Below are 14,709 nucleotides of genomic sequence, written 5' to 3' on the forward strand. Positions count from 1 at the left end.
AGACAAAAACTTAAATCCTAATTAGCATCATTAAGTGATCTGTGATATTCACATACCCATAAAACAATCTGCTGTGAGAAAAGAATTAGATAACTAGCTCTTAGAAATGAAAAACAGCATTTGCCGAAATGAAAATGTCCTATCTGGGTTGGAACAAAAATTAAGGAAGTATACTCAATTACAGAACAGGAAAGATAAGGAGGTAGAATATTTGAGGATTAACGATGAGAAAGAGAAGGCTAGTCTAGGAAGTCAAATAGTTGTATAAGAAAAGTTCTAGAAAGAAACAGTGGAAACAGGAATCAGGAGGGGATTTTCAGAACTGAAAGAAAACACTAGCCTTCAAACTGAAGGAGTTCACTGAATGTGGAACAAGGATAATTTAAAGATAAACCTAAACCCAGATACATAATTGTGTCTCTATATATTAGATACATATTTATATTTTATAACTATATTTATAAGATACTATAGTATACTATAGGTATACAGATACTATAACTATACTATATTTATAAGATACTATAAAATATATATAAATGTATATAAGCATGCATACCTTGGTAAAATAATATCCAGTCATACATGAGTAGTTACTACAATAAGGCATTGGTAAAGACTGTGCTTTAGTTTTATCTGTGATGTTTGCATTGTAACAGTATTTCATTCAGCCAAAAACACATTAATTACATTTTTACTATTCTGGAATCTGAGATTTTCTGGATTGGATGTGGAGCCCAGTGCAGGGCTTGAATTTATAACCCTGAGCTGAAGACCTGGACTGAAGAGTCAGATGCTTAACCAACCGAGCCACCCAGGCACCCCCAAGATAATTTTAATAGTTAAGGAATTTAAGTCAATTTCTATACTCCCTGTTCAAAGGACATTACCATGAGTAAAATGTCAAGGAAGGAAACAAAGTTGAACTATTTCAAGAGCTTACATATTATTACTTTGTATTTATAAATCAATATCCCACTATAGGAGAAACTTTCTTTTTTTGTTAGTTCATTTCATTTTACACTTGGAAAAATGCAGCATTTTTGAGTTTTCATTATTAAGTACATGTCTCAAGTAAACCTCAAGCTCCTTGAGAGTAAACACTGAATTCAGTTTTGTACCACGGGGTATCTATATTAAACCTTGACAACTGTAGGCATTTGATAAATATCTGTTAACTGTAAAATAATGACAATTTGACTTTCAATGAATGGCAGAGTAAAATACTAATTTTTGGTCTAAGAGATAGAAATATTAATAAAATAAAAACATGAAATTTATTTTAGAGTTTCCTTGAATGTTTACCTTTAGTATTTATCACAGTGCAACTGAATACATTTTGAAATATGGCAAGACTTCTAGGTTGCTCACAATGCGGAAAGGTAGCTTTTTTTATATGCTAGTTCTACCAAGAAAATAAAATAACTTATGTATTTAACATCTTGATCACACATTGACTTTGTTTTCTAAACCTATAATCTGATATATATATATAGTTATATATAGTTATATATATATAACTATTTGAAACACAAAAAAAGGGTAAGATAAGTAACAGAGAAAAAAAATTCAGTACCTTTTGAAATCCTCTTTCAGTCAAAATTACATTTTAGTAGATAAAGGTAATTTAAGCATGCAACTCCCTCTTGTGGTTGTTAAAATAACTATTAGTTAATTCAAATACTAGGGCCCGTAAGCCACCCCTCTAGGCATCTCTTTTAAGCAGCAGTTTTAGAAAGCTTAGTCTTTACCCAGCTTTTGTCAACTTCCAGGGAGCGATGGAAACAATTTCTTACTCAACTTTATTTGTAATTAGAAAAACACACCTCAAGTTTCAGATGATGTTAGCTTTACTAATTTTAGGTATTTAATATTGTAAATAACATAATTTCTCCAAAAGTAAAAAAAAAGGGGGGGTATGCAGTGCACATATTAAAAGAATACCTTTGCCACTGGAAAATATAACAGGTATTTATGGATACAAAAATCTTGGGCTTATTATAAAAGAGAGAGAGAGAGGAGAGAGAGAAATTTGCCATTGGAAACACAATAGATATTTACAATAGATACTTATTCCTAATGTCTTTTATATTTTTGTCTGTCATAATGATTTTATATGCCTAAATCAGGTACATGCATAAGTGACTGTACTAAGCAAGGTACAATGTCAGCTTCTAAAATAAATCAAGACTTTTCTAGACTCTAACTGTTGACAGCAGGGGTATTTGTTTTATATGCTAATGTGTAATTATTATCACTTGTTTAGTGATGGAGTCACAAAGGACTCAAAGATGGCAATTACTCATTAAAATAAACATCTTGATGTTTTCATCTACTTTCCCATTTTTAAGGAGACTCTGAAATCAGATCTTTCAACAGTGCTGCAACTAGGCCTGTAATCTGGGTAAGAGAAATAACAAAACTATGAGGAATGATGCTTAACTCCTGTAATTATTTTTAAGAATCTTAAATTACTTATACTTCATATTAATAATAGAGGAGTATGAGATTTCTGCTAGATAACACTTTTTTGGCCTAATTTGTACATAAGTAAGATTCTAATGCAATCTTACAGCATTAAGATACAGATACTATCTAAAATTTTTGTTTTAGAGAAAAATAAAACCAGGCCTTAGAGAAGCCAAAAGAGCCTCCAAGAAATACAAATGGATGAACCATTAAAGAAACTGGGGACATTTACAGTTTAAAAAGGCTTACCCTTTTAAAGGGGGAATATGAAATATGAAAATAACTATTTTCAAGTTTTTGAAGGGTTGCCACAGGTAAGAGAAATGAGGCCAATTCTATATAGTTTCAAAGACTATCACTATAATTTATGAGAAGGTATGTGCAAGATTTCTGATCTTTTGAAATACTGGAATGTTGTGAAGGGCTAGTTTCTTTCTTTCTTTTTTTTTTTTTCAAGATTTTATTTATTTATTTGACAGAGATCACAAGTAGGCAGAGAGGGAGGCAGGCAGAGAGAGAGAGGGAGGAAGCCGACTCCCTGCTGAGCAGAGAGCCCCATGGCCCGATCCCAGGACCCTGAGACCATGACCTGAGCTGAAGGCAGAGGCTTTAACCCACTGAGCCGCCCAGGTGCCCCGAAGGGCTAGTTTCTAAATAAGACATAAACCCCAGAAACCAGAAAGGAAAAAAGGATTGGCAAATTTGAACATACAAAATTAAAGAAAATTATAAAACAAAAAAATTTATTGATCAAGTAAAAAGTAATCATGTATTAGAAAAAAACAGATCAGGTATCCAACAAAAACAGGCAAGTTCACAAAATAAAAATGGCTTAAAAATTAATACAGAAAAAGATGCTCAAACTCACTCATATTTAAAACATGCAATTTTTAAAAATCCCAAACAATACATTTTAGCTTGCTAGATTGACAAAGATATATACATATTTTTCAATCACCTACATAGTGATGGGTAGGGGAGGGAAGAAAGGAACATCCTTATAAATGTTGCCAAAAGGGGCACCTGGGTGGCTCAGTGGGTTAAAGGCTCTGCCTTCGGCTCAGGTCATGATCCCAGGGTCCTGGGATTGAGCCCCGCATCAGGCTCTCTGCTCAGCAGGGAGCCTGCTTCCTTCTCTCTCTCTCTGCCTGCCTCTCTGCCTTCTTGTGATCTGTCAAATAAATAAATAAAAATTAAAAAAAAAAGTTGCCAAAAAAAAATTGTTGCCATAATTACAAATATGAGAGTATAAATTGGTAGATAAGAGTCTTGAAATTGGCAACATGTTCTGTGGTAGTCACTGGTGTCCTTCACCAAGTATTTCTGGCTCTCTGCCTTCTGGGTATGTATAGTAGAATTATGCCTCTCCATTCTCTAGCAATCAGATGTGGTTAGATGTGGCTCAGTAACTTGCTTTACTAAAGAGTAATATGTCTGGGTAGAAGCTTAAGGAATCAGTACCGATTTGTTGTATTCCTTTTGTCTTGCCTGACCACTCATGGAGGCATGGAATGGAGCTTCCCTCAACCTGGGTCCTTACGTGAGGATGATACAGAACAGAGCCTACCAGCTAATCTATGGTGGCAAGTGAGCTAGAGATAAACCTTGGTTGTTAAAGCCAGTTTGTTACTGAAGCATAACCAAGGCTAAATGATATATCTATCAAAATTAAAAATACACATATCCTTTGACACAGCAGTTCCACTCCTGGTAATCTAATCTCTTCTGCCAACATACTTGGACACGGGCATAAATATGTATGTACAGGATTTTTACTGCAGCAGTTTGTAAAAACAAGACCTTAAGGTCTATCTATCAAGAAAGGCCTGGTTATGGATTATGGGACAAAATACTACGCAGCCGTTTTTTAAGAAAAGAGATCTGCACCTGCTGACATGGAATAATTTCAAAGAGACAGAGACAAAAAAATGACAAAGACAAAAAGCAACATGCTGTATTTGTACAAAAAGAGGTGTAAATATGTGTGTATATATGTATATAAATATGTTTATATACATATATATGCTTGGTAGACAGTTTCAATTTTTAGAAAAATACAAAATGAAATATTTGTGAATAGCTATTGGTTGTCTCTGGTGAGGGGAACTTTTCAGTACATACCCTTTTATTTTGATTGTATTTATTTTTAAATCAAGTATATGTAGAAAAATATTTCAGTGCAATTCCTATAAGAATCCCAGCTGACTTATCTGTAGAAATTGACAAGTTGATTCTAAAATTTATATGGAACAAGAGGCCACAAATAACCAAAATAATCCAGAAAAAGAACAATGCAGAATTTACATGTCTCAATTTCAAAACTTACCACAAAGTAACAATAATTAATCAGTATAGTACTGACATAAAGATAGACAGATAGATCAATGAAAAATAATTAAGAGTCTAGAAATAAACCCATGTGCTTAAGGTCAACTGATTTTCTATGAGGGTGCCAAGACCATTCAGTGAGGAAAGAAAAGTCTTTTCAACAGATGGGTGCAGGGATATCTGGATAAGCCACATGTGAAAGAATGAAGTTAGGCCCTTACCTCATACTAGTATATAGAAATTAACTCAAAATAAATTAAAGATCAAAATATGAGCATTAAAACTATAAAACTGTTGGGAGAAAACATAGGAGTAATTCTCATGACCTCTGATTTGGCAACTGATTCTTAGATATGACACCAAAAACATGTGCAATGAAAGGAGAAACAGCAAAATAAATAAGTTGGACTGTAGCTAAATTAAAAACTTCTGTGCTGCAGAGAGCACTATTAAGAAAAATAGAAAGATGGGATGCCTGGCTGGCTTAGTTGGTAGAGCATGCAATTCTTTCTTTTTTTTTTTTTTTAAAGATTTTATTTATTTGACAGATAGAGATCACAAGTAGGCAGAGAGACAGAGGGAAGCAGGCTCCCCACTGAGCAAAGAGCCCAATATGGGGCTCGATCCCAGAACTCTGGGAGTCATGACCTGAGCAGAAGGCAGAGGCTTTAACACACTGAGCCACCCAGGTGCCCCAGAGCATGCAACTCTTGATTGCGGGGGTCATAAGTTCAAGCCCCATGTTGGGCGTAGAGCTTACTTAAAAAAAAGGAAAAAAGAAAATTCACAGAATAGGAAAAAATAATTACAAATCATGTAAGAGACTTACATTTAGAAAGCACAAAGAATTCACATAACTCAGTAGAAAAAGACAAATTACCCAATTTAAATGGGGACACAGGATATAAACAGGCATTTCTCCAAAGAAAATAGACAAATGGCCAATAAACACCTGCAGTAACCTTCAATGTCATTAGCCATCAGAGAAGTGCAACTCAAAACCACAAGGAGATACGACTTTACAGTTATTGGGATGGCAAGCTTCAAAGTCAAACAATGGCAAATATTGTTGACGATGTAGAGAAATCAAAATCTTCTTAATCAGCTGGTGGAATCTGCCAAATGGTGCAGTCACTTTGGAAAGCAGTCTGGCAGTTCCTCAGTGGCTAAACAGAGAATTACCATGTGGATGAGGAATTCCACTCCCAGTATATGTCCAAGAGATATAAAAACAAATGTCCACAAAAAAGTGTACATGAATGTTTACAGTAGCATTATTTGTAATAGCTGAAAGATGGAAACAACCAAATGTCCATCAACTGATGAACGAACAAACAAAAGTGTAGTGTATCTCTCTACACTAGTGCATTATTTGGCTATAAAAAGGAATGAAGTACTAACACATGCTACAGCATGGATGAACTTCTAAAACATTATGCTAGGTGAAAAAAGCCAGTCACAGAAAACTATGTATTATATAATTTCATTTATATGAAGTATCCAGAAGATGTAAATCTAAAAGTAGATGACTGGTTGCTTAGGACTAGGGCTGGAGGTAATGGGACAGGCGGGTGATGGCTAAAGGGTGTGGAGTTTCTTCCAGAGGGGAGAAGAATGTTTAACATTGGTTGTTGTTTCTGGTGGCATATAAGTGACTATACCAAAAATCATTGATTTGTACACTGTAAGTAAGTGAACTTCATGGGATTAACTCTATTTTAATAAAGCTATTAAAATAATAACTAAACCTTTTAACTGACTGAGCTGCCGAGGTGCCCCAGGACTGATTTTAAGGAAGAATGAGATAGATTTGTACATGCCAAAATGCAATGATCTTAAGGTGTTAAGCAAAAACCGTGTTGTCTCTCTCTACAATGTTTGTTATATATACCATAGGGTATGTACAGATGATAAAATCCTGCATATGTGTATTCATGTATACACACCCCATATGGATAGTGTATCCCCATTACAGATGGGGTGTGTGTGCGCCTGTGATTATGAAGCCAAGGAGGATAAAGATGGCTAACGGAGGTTACCTCTGAGAGTTAAGTGCTGGGAGGGCTGGTGGAAGGATTAAGGCAGGGGCTGAAAGAAGACCCATTTTTATTCTACCTTTCTTTTTTGGGGGGTTGAAATTTCTTTTATCATATGTGTACGTTGCATGATACTTTTTAAAAAGATCAGTTTAATATAGGAAATAACTTGCTAGAAGAGTGCAGTGTTCTTTAGCTATGCAAGCATGTACAGAATGGATTCATACTTACTGGGGACTTTGTAGGATTAAGGTGTTGGAGAAGCAAATGGATTAGATAACCTTTGAAGAATGTGAGATGAATTTTAAAGTCTCTTCCAACCCTGAGATTTATTTCAAATTTAAAAAGGTAGTTAGTCTCAATATTGGGAAGAAACTATGAAAATTCTGTACAGGTTGATGTCAATTAAGCTTCACTTTGATTTAATTACCTAACATAATCTCAAGGTCAACATAGTAAGTCAAAAAAGGCATTTCTTATTGGTAGGCGCATAAAATAAAGGCAAAAGGCAAGATAAAAAAATCTGAACTAATTGAAGTTATATCTCCTCTTGGAAAGAATACTTAGCTCTCTCAATTTTTGTCATGATTAAGCATTTTTATTAAATCTTATTAAACAGAAAGGTGTTGTGATTTGGAGAGAAGCACTGGTAAAAAAGAAAATGACAAGGAATAAGAAATACAAAGTCCAAGAAGCTCATTTTCATGTTGTAAGTTTTCTTATTTGTTTTTCTATTTTAGGTTCAAAGTCAAGGCTACTGCTTAACAATATGACAGGACTATAAATATAACTGGAAGGAAAGTACTGAAGTATCATTAAAAATGTTTATGACCTTATATATGTAACTTTTAACACCGCACAGATGGATTTCTGTAGAAATAACAGAGAAGAAATTATTTTTTGGCAGCAGTGGTAGTTTGTAAGAGCTTCTAGCATAGAAAGCAGCCCTTTTTCCCCTGGCCATGAAAACTGGCTTGAATGAGTGAAGCATTTGTTCTCCACATCATAGCAGTTGCCAGTGTTACTAAGAGCATACTTCTGTAAAGAGAAAACACGAGAAAGCCTCAGAATACAGTGAATAATCAGGTATTTCTGGTACTTTCAGAAGTCAGGTAGAGTCAGGTAGTATAACTGAAGGGGGGTAAATGTAACCATTTGGCCACACAGTAATCTTACTGCTGCTGAGCAATTTTCGCTGCAATCTTTGTTCTTCTTAGCAGGTAAAATAAGAGTCTTCTTCACATCCATAGACTATGAAATGGAACTTCTCTCAAACCTGAATTTGTCTTTACTATTGGGCAGTCATTTGTGTCCCTGGTTCCTGTGGTAGTTTAAAGACTCAAGTAAATTTATTTCCTTTAGCAGTAGCAGTGGGAGATTTGGTGGAGAAATAAGTAGGATTGTGATAGAAGTTTCATTAATTTACAGCTTTTTCTTCTGCTCATTCTATAGCAGAGGGCATATCCAACAAAGTATCTTTTTAAAACATAAATTCTCTTTTTTGAAATGTTTTATTGTAGATTTAAAACGTTATATGAAATACAAATGAAAAAAATAATGCATTTTGTTTACCAAATATATTTATGTGTATATTCCCTCCTCAGTCTGAGAAAAATATTTTCCTATGACTCTAGTACCTGGCTCAGCTTCTTTTCCTACTTGGAAACAGTCATGTTCCAGGAACTATAGAAAGATCAATTTCACTGCAGGAGGGAGAGAGATTGCTTTTCTCTGTATTGCCAACCCCACAGAAATCAGAGTTGAGGAAAGATGCTTGCTTAAGATCAGTATTATCTGGTAGTATGGTAGTGAGCGCTGCAGGAACGGCAGAGCATCATGCACATGTAAGGTACCATCATAAAAGATGCATTTTTGGGGCACCTGGGTGGCTAAGTGGCTGAAGCCTCTGCCTTCGGCTCGGGTCGTGATCTCAGGGTCCTGGGATTGAGCCCCATATTGGGCTCTCTGCTCAGTGGGGAGCCTGGTTCCCCCCCCCCCCACCAGCCGTCTGCCTCTGTCTACTTGTGATCTCTCTTGTTATCAAATAAATAAAATCTTTAAAAAAAAAAAAGATGTATTTTCAGAAAAGAACAATCCTTTGATACTAATAGAACAGAGTCAGAAAAAAAACACTCAATCAAAACTTTGTCAGTGGATATGCATAAATCTGGGTCAACAACAGCAGTTCCATATGAAACAGAAGGAAATGAGATGGAAGGCTGCAGAACAGTATCTCCCCAATACGGTGTGCACGCACAGAGAAAATACAAGGGTGCGTGGCCACACAGATGTTATGAAATTCAGAATTTCACACGTAGATATGTTTAAAGAAAGTGAGCATGGTTGTTTAAATGTTCTGAAGGCTGTTAGTGAAGAGAAGTAATCTGAGTGGCAGAGTCTAAGGAACCCTGCTATTTGCTATTTGGGTAGATTTTGAGCTCTCAGACCAGAGCCTGCACTCATCAGCAATTTTTTAAATCTTTTTTTTTTTAAACCTTTAGGTGCCTTTAGAAGGTGTTCCTTATACAACTCCAGGGTATTTATTTTTCAAATTGTTTTCCTAATTACAACTGTATGTTGTGATTTCTTTCCCTACAGCTGCCTGTTTTTGTTTTACTTCTCATTGAGTGATCTTTTAGCTTCACACTTCTTAAACCGGGGCACATGTGGTCCCCACAATGACGTACCAGGGGTTACGTGATGCTACAAGACAAACTTGAAGCATCTTTCCAAAGGGTTTATTTTGAAAATGTGGAAAGATATTACAATGCCATTGATTCTGTTACTTGTCCTTTGGCAAGGTTCTCACTTACCCAGTATGTTCATAAATTAAATAAATAAGAGAGAAGATAATTCAGAGCGGGCTCCATGTTCAGTATGGAGGCCAATGTGGGGCTCGATCTTGTGACCCTGAGATCATGACCTGAGTCAAAATCAAAATCTGGACGCTTAACTGACTGAGTCATGCAGGTGGCCCCTGTTCCTAAGTGTTTTAATCTGAAAATAGGAATAGTACTAGTGTCTACTTTATACTTGGTTGTGAGAAATGAATGGGCATTCAGAAAACTGCCTAGCACATAGAAAACTTTCAGCAGGTATTAGCTATTGTGTCTTAATATTCTTCATTCACCCCGCCCCCCCCAAGTAAATATAAGCAAGGAAGGAGACAGGAAATGCTGGGTGGAGATTAAGATAGGAAGATCAAAGATAATCTCATGGAAAGGGTGAAGGTGACATCTGAGTAAAGATCTGAAGGGAGATAAGCATGGATTCTGGGAGAAGAGAATCTGAGACAGAGAAAACAGACAAATATGAAGAGCCTAAGGCATGCCTACCATGCTTAAGGAATGCCAACAGGGCTGGAACAGTGAGTGAAGTGGTAAGCAGAAGGAAAAGAGATGAGGGATGGGTAGTGGGTCATGTGAGGCTTCATAGCTTTTACTCTGAATGAAACAGCCATCATCTGCAGGAGTGAGATAATCTCATTCATGTTTTTAAACAGTCTCTCTGGCTGCTGAGCTGAAAAAAGACCACAAGGAAGCAAGAGTGAAAGCAGGTAGGCTACTGCAATAATCCACTTGAGAGATGATGGTAACTCAGATCATAATGGTGACATGGGGTAGTAAGAAGAGAGAAAACTTCTGATACACTTTAAAGGTTAGAGTTGACATATTTTACTGTCAAATTAAATGTGAAATACGAAAGAAAGAAGGAGTCAAGGGTGTTTTTGAAGTATCTGGCCTAAGCACTAAAAAATTTAAGTTGCCACTAACTGAGATGGGAGGACTGATCACAGGAAGAGTACGCTGGGGAAATGTCAGAAGGTATTGCAGATACAGAAATTTTGAGATGCCTAGTAAACATTCAAATGGAGACATTAAATAACTAGTTCAATCAACTGGCTTGAAATTCGGGGAATAAGTTCAGGTTAGAGTTACAAATTTGGGAATCACTAGCACATGATATTTATTTATTATTTTAAAAAGATTTTATTTATCTGGAGAGAGAGGGAGTGTGTGCACATGCCAACAGGGGAGGGATAGAGGAAGAAAAGAGAATCCTAGGTAGACTGCGCTGAGCACGGAGTCCAACGTGGGGTTTGACCCCATGACCTTGAGATCACAACCCGAGCAGAAATCAAGAGTGGGACGCTTAACTGAGCCACCCGGGCGCTCCAGCATTAGCACATAATATTTAGAATCATGATACTGAATGAGATCACCTAGGGAATGGTACAGACAGAAAAGAGAAAGGCCTAAGGATTAAGCTTTGAGGTTTTGATCTCGTTTCTTTGAGAAGTGGAAGGAGAGATAAGAGATGAGGGAGGGAGAATCCGCGAAGAATAAAAAGAGCGGAGGAAATTCTAGAGTAGTATCCTGGAAGCTGAATGAACAAAATGTTTCACAGTGAAGAGGGTGCTTGACTGGTAAATGCTGCTGATACATACATCAAGGAAGTTGAGGGCTCAAAGGAGACCATGGGTTTTGTAACAATGCTGTCACTCATGACCTTGACAGCATTCTGGGTGACTATAGTGTGTAAAATCCTGCCTGGAGTAGATTTAAAAGACAATGAGAGAAACTGGAGGTAACAAGTTTAAGCAACACTTTATATTCACACTCTAGTTAAATGTGATTATGTCCATTTCAGTGGAAAATTCCTTTTATCAAGTTATCTTCACACAACAATTTATTCTCCATTTAAGAAACAGCAAGTATCTAAATACAGGAAAGCTGCTATTTTGATGGAAGGAGAGAAAGAGAAGAGTACTGTGGGAGAACAGGAATTAAATATCAGGAAAATTAATAATGGTGTATTAAAATTCATGTACTGACTGAAGCTAAACAAAAATGCGTCCAGTTTTAGCACAATTTCTAGTGCAATCAGAATCACCCATGGAGGGGCACCTAGGTGGCTCAGTGGAAGCCTCTGCCTTCAGCTCAGGTCATGATCCCAGGGTCCTGGGATCGAGCCCCACATCGGGCTCTCTGCTAGGCAGGGAGCCTATTTCCCTTCCTCTCTCTGCCTACTTGTTATCTCTCTCTCTGTCAAATAAATAAATTCTTTAAAAAAAAAAAAAAAAAGAAGAATCACCCATGGACCTTTAAAACACGCCTGCACACCTAGACTTCATTTTTCAGAGATTCTAACTGAGCAAGTCTGGGATGAGCCTTGGGCATCCTTATTGAAAAGCTCCACAGGTGTTTATGAAATCTGAAAGCATCACAGCCCAGCTTGAGTTGAGAATCACAAGAATATAGTAGTTTAAAACACAAAATAAGGCCAAACAATTAGGCTCCTCTGAGAAGCTCAGCAGTAAAACCACTATTTTCAAAAGATTTTAAAAGGACAAGTGATACTAGTGGTTGTATGGGGCTGCATGTTGCAAAGGGGTGATAACCTAGTATTTTCCAACCTACAATACCTTTTCTTATATTTTGGGATCCAAAAATGACCACGATATGTTGTTGCTCTAAAGGACTCCCAGCTAATCTACAAAACTGCATCAATAGTCAAGAAAACACACAATGAACCACCACTTTCTTATCTGAAGGAGTTTAATGGTTTCCTACTGAAGATGAAGTAACTTAGAGTCATATAAAATATATGACAAAAATTGTCTCTACTTGAATTAAGTGATAAAATTTAGTATTATGCCAATATCAACTAGCTTATTTCAGAAAAGGATTATCAAGTGAGATAGACTAACCAATGTTTTTATCCATGGTTCCAAATAAAAAGAAAGGCTGCTTTAGTTGATGTTTAAGGGAGGCTGAAAGAAACACATACTGCAAACAGAATTCAAAATCTCTCTTAAAGGTAAATTATTCTAGGACTTGCAAGAAGTTAGATTTTGATATAAAATAAGACTAACAATGTTATATTAGAAAAATGAAAATACTGGAATAACAGAGAAATTGCCTGGTCAAAGCAGGCAGATTTACTGACTATCCAAGGCCCCTAAATCTCTTACTAAAATGTGTTTTTATGTATTTTTATCTGTAGAAATTTTCAAGACAAGTCAACAACACCACAGAGAAGAGAATTCACTGAAAAGCAAGTCTTAAGATATTAAGAAAGTAAGCAAACCAGGGTGGATTATGCTGAAGATGTGACAACCTTATCCTTCAAACTTTAAGTTATATGGCAGTAAAAATGAAATTCACAATTGGTCTGAATACTTTCAGAGGTTTTATAAGTAGTATGATTTGACACTTACAAAAGATCAACTAATAACACTGATAGTCATTTCTACATGTGAAATCAAACGGATACCAAAAAGCCCAGCATGGAACGTGACCCCACCTTCAGTGTCATTACCTTGAGTGTAGGCAGCATCATCAGATCCCATACTCAACTTCCGTGCTTCACTTATTCTATCCACATGTGCTAATGCAGGGTCCGTGAGGTGCTGCATATTCTCTGTTTCTACATAATGATCAGGATGGTTTAGAAGATTTGTAAGTTCAAAGGTAGGGGACACCACCCCCGGTGAAACTGCAGGGGGTTTATTAGGAGAAACTGTAATTTTGAAAGTATATTTTGTATTGGGTTGAGTGACCACGACTCGAGGAGAAGTTGCAGAGTTACTGCCTATTGCTCGACTTTTGGGAGGGTGGTGATGAATAAAGGCAGGACCCATGCTCACTTGCCCAGACATATTCCTGGAGGCAGCAGATGCTCCAGAGTTTGTGGATATGAAGAGAGTGGGCTGATTCCGCATGATCTGTTCATCTCCTGGGGCAGCATTAGCTGAAATATAGACCTTGGGTTGACTACGGGACATCAACTCATCAGTATTTGGGGGACTGGCAGCTATGTAAACAGTGGGCTGATTTCTATTTAAGGTCTGGCTGTTGACTGAAGACGAACTGCTGGAGGTTCGAGGTCCAGAAGAACGCAATTTTGAAGAGCTGTTTCTTTGTGGGGGTTCAAGTTTGATTTCAATCTGGTTTTTTCGAGGTCCTGTTGAAATATTCTGAATGTTATATTGGCTATGGGCAGAAGACTGGGAGCTACCAGATGAATGAATTGTTGGTGGCTGTGGAGTAGTAGGTGAGCTGATAGGCATGTAGACATGAGAGGTCTGGTGGCCTTGCTGGTTTGGCTGCTGGGCTGAGGTATGTGACATAGGATTCGATGCAGGGTAAGTAGTCCAGGGACCAGGTTGTGAAGGCTGATAGGCTTGTTGAGGGTTCAGAGGATTAAACTGAGATACCCAGCCAGAATGCTGTTGCGTCTGTCGAGTTGTACCACTAGGAGTTGTAATATAAGGCCTAATATAGATAGAATTTCCCTGTGGACTGTTAAGTACAGGTGGAGGTACACCATGTATGTGCAAAGATGTGGGAGTGTTACGACCAGTCTGGATATTTGGGGCTAAAGTTACCATTATGGGATTAAATCTGGGAGTTTGTTGAGAAAGGTTAGATGTTCCTTTGCTGCCTAACTGAAATCCAAGATGTGGTGCTGAATTTGAAGCACCAGATGTACTAGACATTCCAAAAACATTAAAGCCTTGAGGAACTTGAGCTGGTGCTGTCTGTGGCTCCTGTTGAAAGAGTTCATTATTGGACTGACCACCTTGAAGTTGTCCATCACTAATGCTGTGCGTTAGAGTCCTGCTTCCATTCATTCTAGTTCCTTCTCTTCCATGGTGGTAAACATTCTGTGACTGTAAGTCCAAGTTGAGAGAAGTCATGTGATTTCGTAGGCCAGAAATTCCAGAGTCATCCGAGAAATTCAAGTCTCCTTCACCATAAAGATACCTTGTACTCTCCTGAGAGAGAACGGCACAGCAAGCATCCAGGTTATTATTATTCTATAAAACAAAATAAAAAGTTTTATGTTAAGAACCAGAAGGTAATGCCTACAC

General features: G+C 37.1%; 1 protein-coding gene across 6 annotated transcripts in view; it reads right to left on the reverse strand.

Moving 5' to 3' along the window:
* Positions 1 to 14,709, reverse strand: part of TAB2 (TGF-beta activated kinase 1 (MAP3K7) binding protein 2) — a 91,028-nt gene that overhangs the window by 21,902 nt on the left and 54,417 nt on the right. For 5 of the 6 annotated variants that reach the window (XM_032339282.1, XM_032339279.1, XM_032339280.1 and 2 more), the window contains one exon: positions 13,140 to 14,655. In XM_032339282.1, the coding sequence (XP_032195173.1) occupies positions 13,140 to 14,655 (1,516 nt within the window). The remainder of the gene's footprint in view (positions 1 to 13,139; positions 14,656 to 14,709) is intronic. The other variant, XM_032339284.1, reaches the window with a different exon arrangement.

The sequence above is a fragment of the Mustela erminea genome, chromosome 4 (assembly GCF_009829155.1).
Source record: "Mustela erminea isolate mMusErm1 chromosome 4, mMusErm1.Pri, whole genome shotgun sequence".
Classification (NCBI taxonomy): Eukaryota; Metazoa; Chordata; class Mammalia; order Carnivora; family Mustelidae; genus Mustela; species Mustela erminea.